General features: G+C 48.0%; 1 protein-coding gene across 1 annotated transcript in view; it reads right to left on the minus strand.

The window, feature by feature from the left end:
• Window positions 1-249: 249 nt before the first annotated feature.
• The window catches only part of alg5 (ALG5 dolichyl-phosphate beta-glucosyltransferase), a 17,672-nt gene continuing 3,816 nt past the window's right edge, over window positions 250-14,105 (minus strand). The window contains exons 7-10 of the mRNA XM_029770327.1: window positions 10,759-10,818; window positions 10,054-10,205; window positions 9,302-9,387; window positions 250-1,089 (exon numbers count right to left, since the gene is read on the minus strand). Coding sequence (XP_029626187.1) covers window positions 974-1,089; window positions 9,302-9,387; window positions 10,054-10,205; window positions 10,759-10,818 — 414 coding nt within the window. The 3' untranslated portion in view covers window positions 250-973. The remainder of the gene's footprint in view (window positions 1,090-9,301; window positions 9,388-10,053; window positions 10,206-10,758; window positions 10,819-14,105) is intronic.

Below are 14,105 nucleotides of genomic sequence, written 5' to 3' on the forward strand. Positions count from 1 at the left end.
CACTCAATATGGTGGAGATTATTGTAATAACATATTGTAGAGAATTTGAAGGGCAGCCCTGGACGAGACTCAAAAATGGGCCCAGCAACTGTCAACCCAACACCTTACCCATAATGCCAAGAGATCCTAACCCCTTGACAAGGTGTTTGGTTAAGGTCACTACGATATTTATAAGAATTACATTTTGCATTTAATTTCTTCTAAGCCACATTACCAGTTACATGTGATAATAATTAACATGAAAACATGTAATCATCAGAGCTGATTTTCATTTAATTTGGTTCGGTCCATCCTTCTACATTTACATACCTATACAACCACTTAACCCTCTAACACATTGAAAATGACACCTTCCATTTTACCTGACCAAAATCACGATAAAAAGCAAAACATGATACATTTGATCCCTCAGCGATAGTCAACCTCCCTCTTTACCCGCCCAAACAGTTTTACAGAAATCAACAACAACAAAAAAGAACACGGATTGATCATATAGCGCGCGTCTGAAACCGTGGCAATGGCATGTTACCATGGACACCACAAACCTTTTTCAGGTGAAGGAAAGAAACGAGGATTCTGAACCTGGCAATAGGCGGGAAAGACCGGGACCTGTCAATCAATAATTTAAAGATTTCTCAGCCAATGGTAATGTTCGAAAGAGAACATAACCCTCCCATGGATGCATCTCAATAGTCTGAAAATAGCTTCCTCTCCTCATCTCCTCGATCTGCAGAGGACATTAAAGAACTGAACAGGTGAAACCAAACTCCCAGTAGGCATCCTCTCTCATACTTTCACCTGTCCTGCTATTTCAGATCAGTGCAGCTGAAGGAGAGGACACAAAGAGAGCAAAGCCACATCAGACTATTGAGCCGCAGCCCACAACTGAGTTCACGGTAATCCCGTCCAACGAGGAAGTTCATCTGTCCAATCGGAGGGCTGTCTCATTGTGTGAGGGCTGATGTGATTGGCTCTAGTCGGTCTTGCGAGGGCTTTCCAGTCTCCAGGCACCAGTGATGTAACGCAGGCGGATGAACACCAGGTCTCTCCCCATCTGTAGCCAGCTCCACACTGGCACCAGTTTAGACCCTATAACAACACATAACACATTAAGGTCTGTATCCAGGCTGTACACGTCACATCATGCTTAAGAAGAACAGCCCTTAGCTTTGGTATATTGTTCATATACCCCACCCCCTCTGGTCTTATAGCTTCATTATACCCCACCCCCTCTGGTCTTATAGCTTCATTATACCCCACCCCCTCTGGTCTTAAAGCTTCATTATACCCCACCCCCTCTGGTCTTATAGCTTCATTATACCCCACCCCCTCTGGTCTTATAGCTTCATTATACCCCACCCCCTCTGGTCTTATAGCTTCATTATACCCCACCCCCTCTGGTCTTATAGCTTCATTATACCCCACCCCTCTCTGGTCTTAAAGCTTCATTATACCCCACCCCCTCTGGTCTTATAGCTTCATTATACCCCACCCCCTCTGGCCTTATACCCCACCCCCTCTGGCCTTATAGCTTCATTATACCCCACCCCCTCTGGTCTTATAGCTTCATTATACCCCACCCCCTCTGGTCTTATAGCTTCAATATACCCCACCCCCTCTGGTCTTATAGCTTCATTATACCCCACCCCCTCTGGTCTTAAAGCTTCATTATACCCCACCCCCTCTGGCCTTATAGCTTCATTATACCCCACCCCCTCTGGTCTTATAGCTTCATTATACCCCACCCCCTCTGGTCTTATAGCTTCATTATACCCCACCCCCTCTGGCCTTATAGCTTCATTATACCCCACCCCCTCTGGCCTTATAGCTTCATTATACCCCACCCCCTCTGGTCTTATAGCTTCATTATACCCCACCCCCTCTGGTCTTATAGCTTCATTATACCCCACCCCCTCTGGTCTTATAGCTTCATTATACCCCACCCCCTCTGGCCTTATAGCTTCATTATACCCCACCCCCTCTGGTCTTATAGCTTCATTATACCCCACCCCCTCTGGCCTTATAGCTTCATTATACCCCACCCCCTCTGGTCTTATAGCTTCATTATACCCACCCCCTCTGGCCTTATAGCTTCATTATACCCCACCCCCTCTGGCCTTATAGCTTCATTATACCCCACCCCTCTCTGGCCTTATAGCTTCATTATACCCCACCCCCTCTGGCCTTATAGCTTCATTATAACCCACCCCCTCTGGCCTTATAGCTTCATTATACCCCACCCCCTCTGGCCTTATAGCTTCATTATACCCCACCCCCTCTGGCCTTATAGCTTCATTATACCCCACCCCCTCTGGTCTTATAGCTTCATTATACCCCACCCCCTCTGGTCTTATAGCTTCATTATACCCCACCCCCTCTGGTCTTTTAGCTTCATTATACCCCACCCCCTCTGGCCTTATAGCTTCATTACACCCCACCCCCTCTGGTCTTATAGCTTCATTATACCCCACCCCCTCTGGCCTTATAGCTTCATTATACCCCACCCCCTCTGGCCTTATAGCTTCATTATACCCCACCCCCTCTGGCCTTATAGCTTCATTATACCCCACCCCCTCTGGCCTTATAGCTTCATTATACCCCACCCCCTCTGGCCTTATAGCTTCATTATACCCCACCCCCTCTGGTCTTATAGCTTCATTATACCCCACCCCCTCTGGCCTTATAGCTTCATTATACCCCACCCCCTCTGGCCTTATAGCTTCATTATACCCCACCCCCTCTGGCCTTATACCCCACCCCCTCTGGTCTTATAGCTTCATTATACCCCACCCCCTCTAGCCTTGTAGCTTCATTATACCCCACCCCCTCTGGCCTTATACCCCACCCCCTCTGGCCTTATACCCCACCCCCTCTGGCCTTATAGCTTCATTATACCCCACCCCCTCTGGTCTTGTAGCTTCATTATACCCCACCCCCTCTGGCCTTATAGCTTCATTATACCCCACCCCCCTCTGGCCTTATACCCCACCCCCTCTGGCCTTGTAGCTTCATTAGACCCCACCCCCTCTGGCCTTGTAGCTTCATTATACCCCACCCCCTCTGGCCTTATAGCTTCATTATACCCCACCCCCTCTGGCCTTATACCCCACCCCCTCTAGCCTTATAGCTTCATTATACCCCACCCCCTCTGGTCTTGTAGCTTCATTATACCCCACCCCCTCTGGCCTTATACCCCACCCCCTCTGGCCTTATACTCCACCCCCTCTGGCCTTATAGCTTCATTAGACCCCACCCCCTCTAGCTTTATAGCTTCATTATACCCCACCCCCTCTGGCCTTGTAGCTTCATTATACCCCACCCCCTCTGGCCTTATACCCCACCCCCTCTGGCCTTATAGCTTCATTATACCCCACCCCCTCTGGCCTTATAGCTTCATTATACCCCACCCCCTCTGGCCTTATACCCCACCCCCTCTGGCCTTATAGCTTCATTATACCCCACCCCCTCTGGCCTTATAGCTTCATTATACCCCACCCCCTCTGGTCTTATAGCTTCATTATACCCCACCCCCTCTGGTCTTATAGCTTCATTATACCCCACCCCCTCTGGTCTTATAGCTTCATTATACCCCACCCCCTCTGGCCTTATAGCTTCATTATACCCCACCCCCTCTGGTCTTATAGCTTCATTATACCCCACCCCCTCTGGCCTTATAGCTTCATTATACCCCACCCCCTCTGGCCTTATAGCTTCATTATAACCCACCCCCTCTGGCCTTATAGCTTCATTATACCCCACCCCCTCTGGCCTTATAGCTTCATTATACCCCACCCCCTCTGGCCTTATAGCTTCATTATACCCCACCCCCTCTGGTCTTATAGCTTCATTATACCCCACCCCCTCTGGTCTTATAGCTTCATTATACCCCACCCCCTCTGGTCTTTTAGCTTCATTATACCCCACCCCCTCTGGCCTTATAGCTTCATTACACCCCACCCCCTCTGGTCTTATAGCTTCATTATACCCCACCCCCTCTGGTCTTATAGCTTCATTATACCCCACCCCCTCTGGCCTTATAGCTTCATTATACCCCACCCCCTCTGGCCTTATAGCTTCATTATACCCCACCCCCTCTGGCCTTATAGCTTCATTATACCCCACCCCCTCTGGCCTTATAGCTTCATTATACCCCACCCCCTCTGGCCTTATAGCTTCATTATACCCCACCCCCTCTGGTCTTATAGCTTCATTATACCCCACCCCCTCTGGCCTTATAGCTTCATTATACCCCACCCCCTCTGGCCTTATAGCTTCATTATACCCCACCCCCTCTGGCCTTATACCCCACCCCCTCTGGTCTTATAGCTTCATTATACCCCACCCCCTCTAGCCTTGTAGCTTCATTATACCCCACCCCCTCTGGCCTTATACCCCACCCCCTCTGGCCTTATACCCCACCCCCTCTGGCCTTATAGCTTCATTATACCCCACCCCCTCTGGTCTTGTAGCTTCATTATACCCCACCCCCTCTGGCCTTATAGCTTCATTATACCCCACCCCCTCTGGCCTTATACCCCACCCCCTCTGGCCTTGTAGCTTCATTAGACCCCACCCCCTCTGGCCTTGTAGCTTCATTATACCCCACCCCCTCTGGCCTTATAGCTTCATTATACCCCACCCCCTCTGGCCTTATACCCCACCCCCTCTAGCCTTATAGCTTCATTATACCCCACCCCCTCTGGTCTTGTAGCTTCATTATACCCCACCCCCTCTGGCCTTATACCCCACCCCCTCTGGCCTTATACTCCACCCCCTCTGGCCTTATAGCTTCATTAGACCCCACCCCCTCTAGCCTTATAGCTTCATTATACCCCACCCCCTCTGGCCTTGTAGCTTCATTATACCCCACCCCCTCTGGCCTTATACCCCACCCCCTCTGGCCTTATAGCTTCATTATACCCCACCCCCTCTGGCCTTATACCCCACCCCCTCTGGCCTTATACCCCACCCCCTCTGGCCTTATAGCTTCATTAGACCCCACCCCCTCTAGCCTTATAGCTTCATTATACCCCACCCCCTCTGGTCTTATAGCTTCATTATACCCCACCCCCTCTAGCCTTGTAGCTTCATTATACCCCACCCCCTCTGGCCTTATACCCCACCCCCTCTGGCCTTATACCCCACCCCCTGTGGCCTTATAGCTTCATTATACCCCACCCCCTCTGGTCTTATAGCTTCATTATACCCCACCCCCTCTGGCCTTATAGCTTCATTATACCCCACCCCCTCTGGCCTTATACCCCACCCCCTCTGGCCTTGTAGCTTCATTAGACCCCACCCCCTCTGGCCTTGTAGCTTCATTATACCCCACCCCCTCTGGCCTTATAACCCACCCCCTCTAGCCTTATAGCTTCATTATACCCCACCCCCTCTGGTCTTGTAGCTTCATTATACCCCACCCCCTCTGGCCTTATACCCCACCCCCTCTGGCCTTATACTCCACCCCCTCTGGCCTTATAGCTTCATTAGACCCCACCCCCTCTAGCCTTATAGCTTCATTATACCCCACCCCCTCTGGCCTTGTAGCTTCATTATACCCCACCCCCTCTGGCCTTATACCCCACCCCCTCTGGCCTTATAGCTTCATTATACCCCACCCCCTCTGGCCTTATAGCTTCATTATACCCCACCCCCTCTGGCCTTATACCCCACCCCCTCTGGCCTTATAGCTTCATTAGACCCCACCCCCTCTAGCCTTATAGCTTCATTATACCCCACCCCCTCTGGCCTTGTAGCTTCATTATACCCCACCCCCTCTGGCCTTGTAGCTTCATTATACCCCACCCCCTCTGGCCTTATAGCTTCATTATACCCCACCCCCTCTGGCCTTATAGCTTCATTATACCCCACCCCCTCTGGCCTTATAGCTTCATTATACCCCACCCCCTCTGGCCTTATAGCTTCATTATACCCCACCCCCTCTGGTCTTATAGCTTCATTATACCCCACCCCCTCTGGTCTTATAGCTTCATTATACCCCACCCCCTCTGGCCTTATAGCTTCATTATACCCCACCCCCTCTGGCCTTATAGCTTCATTATACCCCACCCCCTCTGGCCTTATAGCTTCATTATACCCCACCCCCTCTAGCCTTACAGCTTCATTATACCCCACCCCCTCTGGCCTTATACCCCACCCCCTCTGGCCTTATAGCTTCATTATACCCCACCCCCTCTGGCCTTATAGCTTCATTATACCCCACCCCCTCTGGCCTTATAGCTTCATTATAGCCCACCCCCTCTGGCCTTATAGCTTCATTATACCCCACCCCCTCTGGCCTTATAGCTTCATTATACCCCACCCCCTCTAGCCTTACAGCTTCATTATACCCCACCCCCTCTGGCCTTATACCCCACCCCCTCTGGCCTTATAGCTTCATTATACCCCACCCCCTCTGGCCTTATAGCTTCATTATACCCCACCCCCTCTGGTCTTATAGCTTCATTATACCCCACCCCCTCTGGCCTTATACCCCACCCCCTCTAGCCTTATACCCCACCCCCTCTAGCCTTATAGCTTCATTATACCCCACCCCCTCTGGCCTTGTAGCTTCATTATACCCCACCCCCTCTGGCCTTATAGCTTCATTATAGCCCACCCCCTCTGGTCTTATAGCTTCATTATACCCCACCCCCTCTGGCCTTATAGCTTCATTATACCCCACCCCCTCTGGCCTTATAGCTTCATTATACCCCACCCCCTCTGGCCTTATAGCTTCATTATACCCCACCCCCTCTGGCCTTATAGCTTCATTATACCCCACCCCCTCTGGCCTTATAGCTTCATTATACCCCACCCCCTCTAGCCTTACAGCTTCATTATACCCCACCCCCTCTGGCCTTATACCCCACCCCCTCTGGCCTTATAGCTTCATTATACCCCACCCCCTCTGGCCTTATAGCTTCATTATACCCCACCCCCTCTGGCCTTATACCCCACCCCTTCGGGCATTATAACCAGCTTATAACACCTCAAGCCAGCAGGCAGCCTAGCGGTTAAGATGGGTTATAACACATTATAATGTGCTATAACAGCAGGTCTCTACTCATCTTTAGCCAGCTCCAAACTGCCACCAGCTTTTTAACCGGGTTACGGTAAGGTCACTAGGTTGGAACCACTACCATATTAACCAGTAAGGTCACTAGGTTGGAACCACTACCATATTAACCAGTAAGGTCACTAGGTTGGAACCACTACCATATTAACCAGTAAGGTCACTAGGTTGGAACCACTACCATATTAACCAGTAAGGTCACTAGGTTGGAACCACTACCATATTAACCAGTAAGGTCACTAGGTTGGAACCACTACCATATTAACCAGTAAGGTCACTAGGTTGGAACCACTACCATATTAACCAGTAGCCCACAAATAGAAACATCTGAGACACTAAAACACATGCAGGAGCGCCATTCTACTTAGGTATTCTACCATTTTAAATGACAGGACAGTTAAGAGTCGGGAGACTGGTTAGCAGTGAGGGGGAAAAGAGCCGAGGCTCGAACCCCGGTCACCGTGGGGACCTGTGTGGTCTGGGTGTTACTGCTGGACCACACTGCTGAACTTTAAAACACATATCTAATGTAAAATACCAGCACACCGCTGTAAGAAAGTCAGGTTTCAGGCCTACTAAAGTAAAACCACCCAAACAGGTTTGATAGGCTAAAACCTGAAGCTACAGTACGTAAGACTGAATATGACACTACTGATTATTCACCTTAAAACTCACCTCTCTCAGTCCAGCTGTGTGTGTGTGTGTGTGTGTGTGTGTGTGTGTGTGTGTGTGTGTATATTAGGGTTGAATAGCGGTAACCGGGTTACTGAGATTTTCCCAGGATACTGCGAGAAACCAGTCAATTATAATAAATGATATATATATATATATATATATATGAACAGCATGCCGTGAAACAGAACTGTTAAATTATATGCAATGTCTAAATCTGGCTTCTCTATGGGTCATGGCCTAATCTCTGCTATCTGCATGATAGTCATCAACACTCAGGGTGAGGACAGACAGCGTGAGGACGTGCGAGGACGGACAGCGCGAAGACAGACAGCGCGAAGACAGACAGCGCGAAGACAGACAGCGCGAAGACAGACAGCGCGAAGACAGACAGCGCGAAGACAGACAGCGCGAAGACAGACAGCGCGAAGACAGACAGCGCGAAGACTATAGGAAGAGGGACGCAAGCTCTTGTTTGCTGAATGTTATATACAGCAGCCAATATAACTCACGGCCACAGGCCAGGTAGTTTGAAAGAAGAGCGAACGTGTGATGGCATTAGCCTATATAACAGTTATTTGTTAAAACTCCTGACCATTCAATCTTTCGTGAAGAGAAGTGATCGCCGTCTGCATCTTATTCGAGTCCAATATTATTTCAAGCATGTCATTAGAATGATGAAGATGAGGACAACGAAACTTATTTCATGTAACGGTTGAAAGCGAGGAGGGAATGAAGCAGAGAGAGAGAGAGAAAGAGAGAGAGAAAGAGAGAGAGAGAGAGAGAAAGAGGAGGTAGGCTAATAGCATTATGGGAAATATTATGAAAGGTAAATATGCGTCAGCCTACCAATTAAATATATTTTTTAAAATAGACCCTATTATATACAAATTCGCTACATGTCCTGCACCAGAATCACATGTTCTCTCCCAGCTTCCTGGTTTGAATGAGGAGCGTAATTCCTGTCTATATAATACAGTATAATTCAATACAGTACAATAATACAATACGTTAGCCTACTGGAGCTAGTTTCATTTATTTACCCAAGAGGCTATATGTAGTTCCATTGGATAACAGCACAATCATTTGGGCTTTTATTGGCTTGTGATCATTAAATATATTTAAGTAGGGATCATCAAATCTCTTTAAGTAGGGATCATTAAATATCTTTACCGTAGGGGTCATGAATATCTTTAATGTAGGGAACATTAAATATATTTAATGTAGGAATCATTAAATATCTTTAATGTAGGGGTCATTAAATATCTTTAACATAGGGGTCATTAAATATCTTTAAGAAGGGATCATCAGTCAGGTAGCATCAGGTTAGAACGTTCATGCTGATCAAAGCTCTAATCAAATCCAGACATATTTATCTGCTTTATGCTTTAGAATGACAGTCCCAGTTTTGTCAGGAAATACAGGATTAACTGGGAGAAAAGTTATTTATTCTCGGGATAGAACATTTTTTTAAATACCGGGGAAATATTCAACGCTAGTGTGTATGTTTAAGTATGAGAGACTCACCTATCTCAGTACAGTGGACAGACTTACCTTCAATCTCAGTCCAGTTGACGGCCACCTCGGCTATGGGGATCTTAAAGCACTGAGCGATGTACAGCAGCTCCACGTCAAAGGCCCTGTGGAACAGTACAACATTCTAGTTACAATGTTTTTACAACGACGACAACAACAAAGGCCCTGTGGTACAGTATCACACCATATTCAGTACTAGTCCTTGACTAGTAAACGTTTCTTTTCCGTCATGATCAAGTTGTTTAGAGAGACTATACCAGTGCACCGTTCATTCAAATTGTAGTTATTTGAAGTACAGATTGTGAGAAATTGTGCGTTAATGGTCTCGTCCAGAGAGAGACCGTACCATTGCTCCATTTAATTTCAAGTTGTGGTTATTGTGCGTTAGTGTTCTCGTAAAATGAGAGACCGTACCACTGCGCCAGAGAGAAGGTCTTGCACTTTCCCCATACGTTTTCTTGTTTAAATTAAGCCATCTAATTACTATGTAATAACCATCATTCACAACATAAAAATATAAGGAGAGGTCAAATTTGCTCCTTCAGATAAGTTTTTGAAGGGGTTAGAATAGGACAACTACCCTGTTATTATAGAATGTCTTATAGCAGGTAAATGTTGGAATAAGAAAGAGAGAGACCTTACTATCGCTCCACGTGCAGGGAGGATAATTATTTTAACTAAGTAGAATACAATAGGAGGTAAACACCAATACATTTTGGTATTGGGTGAGAGGTTAAGTTAGCGTTTGGGGGGGGGGGGGGGTACCTTACCATCGCTCCACATGTAGGGAGGAGAAGGTCTTGAGGGCGGCCTCGCGGGTGAAGAGCTTGAAGCCACACTGCGTGTCCTTGATGCCTCGCACACAGAAAAACCAAACCAGGAAGTGGAACCCATACATCAGGAACGTACGGAACATAGACCGCTACCATGGAAACACAAACAAAACAAATCCATCTACAAGACCAAGGTGTCTTTGTTTTTTGGGGGCATTTATGCATTTCATCACAGGGTTACGTAGGTGAGGGAGAGAGAGTGAGAGAGTGAGTGAGTGAGTGAAGAGAGATGGCAAAAAGAAAGAAGAGCAAGAGGGATGGGAGAGAGAGAGAGAGAGAGATGGGAGAGAGAGAAAGAGAGAGAGAAAGATGGGAGAAAGAGAGATGGCAAAAAGAGAGAAGAGCAAGAGAGATGGGAGAAAGAGAAGAGCGAGAGAGAGAGATGGGAGAGAGAGATAGAGAGAGAGATGGCAGAGAGAGAGAGAGAGAGATGGCAGAAAGAGAGAGAGAGAGAGAGATGGCAGAAAGAGAGAGAGAGAGAGAGAGAGAGAGAGATCGCAGAAAGAGAGAGAGAGAGAGAGAGAGAAAGAGAGAGATGGGAGAAAGAGAGAGATGGGAGAAAGAGAGAGATGGGAGAAAGAGAGAGATGGGAGAAAGAGAGAGATGGGAGAAAGAGAGAGATGGGAGAAAGAGAGAGCGTACCGAAGCGACTGCCTCCTCCTCCAGGTGGGCTCTGGACCCACAGGATACAGCCATGTTCTCCTGTAACACACGAACATTTCATTATTTAACCGGGATCAATACAGAAAGTCCCATTGAAATCAAATAACATTTTATTGGTCACATACACATGTTTAGCAGATGTTATTGCTGCTGTAGCTAAATGCTTGTGTTCCTCGCTCCAACAGTGCTGTAGTATCTAACCATTCACAATAATACACACACACACACACCTAAAAGTAATATAACGTAATATATAAATATTAGATTGAGCAATGTCAGAGTAGCAATGACTAAAATACAGTAAATTAGAATACAGTATATACATATGAGATGAGTAAAGCAGTATGTAAACATTATTAATGTGACCAGTGATTCCATGTCTATGTATACAGAGCAGCAGCCTCTAAGGTGCAGGGTTGAGTAACCGGGGGGAAGCCGCCCATTGATGGCTTGTTATCAGTCTGATGGCCTTGAGATGGAAGCTGATTTCAAGTCTCTTGGTCCCAGCTTTGATGCACCTGTACTGACCTCACCTTCTGGATGGTAGCGGGTTGAACAGACAGTGACTCGGGTGGTTGTTGTCCTTGATGATCTTTTTGGCCTTCCTGTGACATCGGGTGCTGTAGGTGTCCTGGCGGGCACGCAGTGTGCACCCGGTGACGGGTTGTGCAGACTTCACTACCCTCTGGAGAGGCTTGCGGTTGCGGGCGGTGCAGCTGCCATACCAGGCGGTGATACAGACAGACAGGATAATCTCAGTTGTGCATCTGTAAAAGTTTGTGAGGGTTTTAGGTGCCAAGCAGAATTTCTTCAGCGTCCTGAGGTTGAAGAGGCGCAGATTGTCAGTGATGTGTGCCAAGAAACGTGAAGCTTTCCACCTTCTCCACTGCGGTCCCGTCGATGTGGATAGGGGGGTGCTCTCTCTGCTGTTTCCTGAAGTCTACGATCAGTTCCTTCATTTTGTTGACGTTGAGGGAGACGTTATTTTCCTGGCACCACTCCGCCAGTGCCTCACCTCCTCTCTGTAGTCTGTCTCGTCATTGTCGGTAATCAGGCCTTCGACTGTTGTGTCGTCTGCAAACTTGATGACTGGGTTGAAGGTGTGATTGGCCACGCAGTCATGGGTGAACAGGGAGTACAGGAGAGGGCTGAGCACGCACCCCTGTGGGGCCCCTGTGTTGAGGATCAGCGAAGAAGAGGTGTTATTTCCTAAGTTCACCACCTGGGGGCGGCCCGTCAGGAAGTCCAGGACCCAGTTGCAGAGTGAGGGGTTCAGACCCAGGGCCCCAAGCTGAACGATGAGCCTGGATAGTACTATGGTGTTGAAGGCTGAGCTGTAGTCAATGAACAGCATTCTTATATAGGGCTTCCTCTTGTCCAGATGGGATAGGACAGTGTGCAGTGTGTCTGTGGATCTATTGGGCCGGTATGCAAATTGAAGTGGGTCTAGGGTGTCGGGTGGAGGTGATATGATCCTTGACTAGTCTCTCAAAGCACTTCATGGTGACAGTGAGTGCTACGGGGCGATAGTCATTTAGTTCAGTTACCTTTCGCTTTCTTGGGAACAGAAATAATGGTGGACATCTTGAAGCAAGTGGGGACAGTAGACTGGGATAGGGAGAGATTGAATATGTCCGTAAACACTCCAGCCACTCCAGGAATCGACTAGGGATGCAGTCTGGACCGGCAGCCCTGCGAGGGTTAACATGCCTAAATGTCTTACTCACGTCGACCATGGAGAATGAGAGCCCACAGTGTTTGGTAGCGGGCCGCGTCGGTGGGACTGTGTTATCCTCAAAGTGGGCGAAGAAGGTGTTTAGCTTGTCCGGGAGCAAGACGTCGATGTCCGTGACGTGGCTGGTTTTCCTTTGTAATCCGCGATTGAAGTCAATAGACCAGAGCAAGCGAGATCTACTCAGGCTTTTATTAAGTTAGCCAGCTTCAGTCAGCCAGCTTCCGCTTCAGTCAGCCAGCTTCCGCTTCAGTCAGCCAGCTTCCGCTTCAGTCAGCCAGCTTCCGCTTCAGTCTCAGTCAGCCAGCTTCCGTTTCAGTTAGCCAGCTTCAGTCAGCCAGCTTCCGTTTCAGTCAGCCAGCTTCCGTCAGTTTGACATTCGAGCTCAGGCTTCATCCGTACTACGACGGTGGATATTGCTCGCCCCGTCTGCCACTAATTCTAGCAGGCTTGTAACCGAGCGTGCATGTCGCACGTGGCTAGTTGAACGCCAAACTCTTTATTGAGACAATGCCAAAACATCGATCCACGGACATGTCAGTACCACATTTTTAATTTGTGTCAAAATCAAATTGAAAGAAAAGTTATCTTGCAAATTCAGCAGGCTATTACTTATCGTTAATGCAGTCTTCGGTGTGAAGCACGTCCCATCTGTGGAACAGCTCGTTGTGTTGTGGCCATAGAGCCATAGACTCTGGCACTTTGACTGTTAAACTCATGGCAACACTGGACATGGCTGCAGGTCTTGAACTGGAACTACCATCTATGGATTATATGTCTATGGTTGGTTCCCAGCTGTCAGTTTGCCTTTCGCAAATTTCAAAATACAAATCGCATTGTAAATGTAGTTGGGAAAGCAAACGCTGTCCTTACCAAAATGTGCTAATTTATTTTTTTATTATTTTTCTCCCTAATTTCGATCTTGTCTCATCGCTGCAACTCCCCAACAGGCTCGAGAGACGAAGGTCAAGTCACACGTCCTCTGAAACATGACCTGCCAAACCACGCTTCTTAACGCCACCGCTTCTTAACGCCACCTCTTCTTAACGCCACCGCTTCTTAACGCCACCGCTTCTTAACGCCACCGCTTCTTAACGCCACCGCTTCTTAACGCCACCGCTTCTTAACGCCACCGCTTCTTAACGCCACACTTCTTAACGCTACCGCTTCTTAACGCCACCGCTTCTTAACGCCACCGCTTCTTAACGCCACCGCTTCTTAACGCCACCGCTTCTTAACGCCACCGCTTCTTAACGCCACCGCTTCTTAACGCCACCGCTTCTTAACGCCACACTTCTTAACGCCACACTTAACCCAGAAGCCACTCGCGTCAAAGTGTCGGTGGACACCTGCAGGCGCCCCCAACCCATCACACAGAGTCGCTAGAGTGTGATGAGCCAAGTAAAAGCATTTTAACATTATAGGTATTTTAACATTATAATTTCTTTACACACAAAAAAACATTTGATTAATAAAACATGTAATCAGTCATCTTGAAGGGGATGATGACACAATCTTTGTGAGAGAGGGAGGATATCTGATTTCATTGGTACTCAACTTCTGGCTCAGACAGTTCATTCAGCCTGCCCCCAGA

This window comes from Salmo trutta, chromosome 12, assembly GCF_901001165.1.
Source record: "Salmo trutta chromosome 12, fSalTru1.1, whole genome shotgun sequence".
Taxonomy (NCBI): Eukaryota; Metazoa; Chordata; class Actinopteri; order Salmoniformes; family Salmonidae; genus Salmo; species Salmo trutta.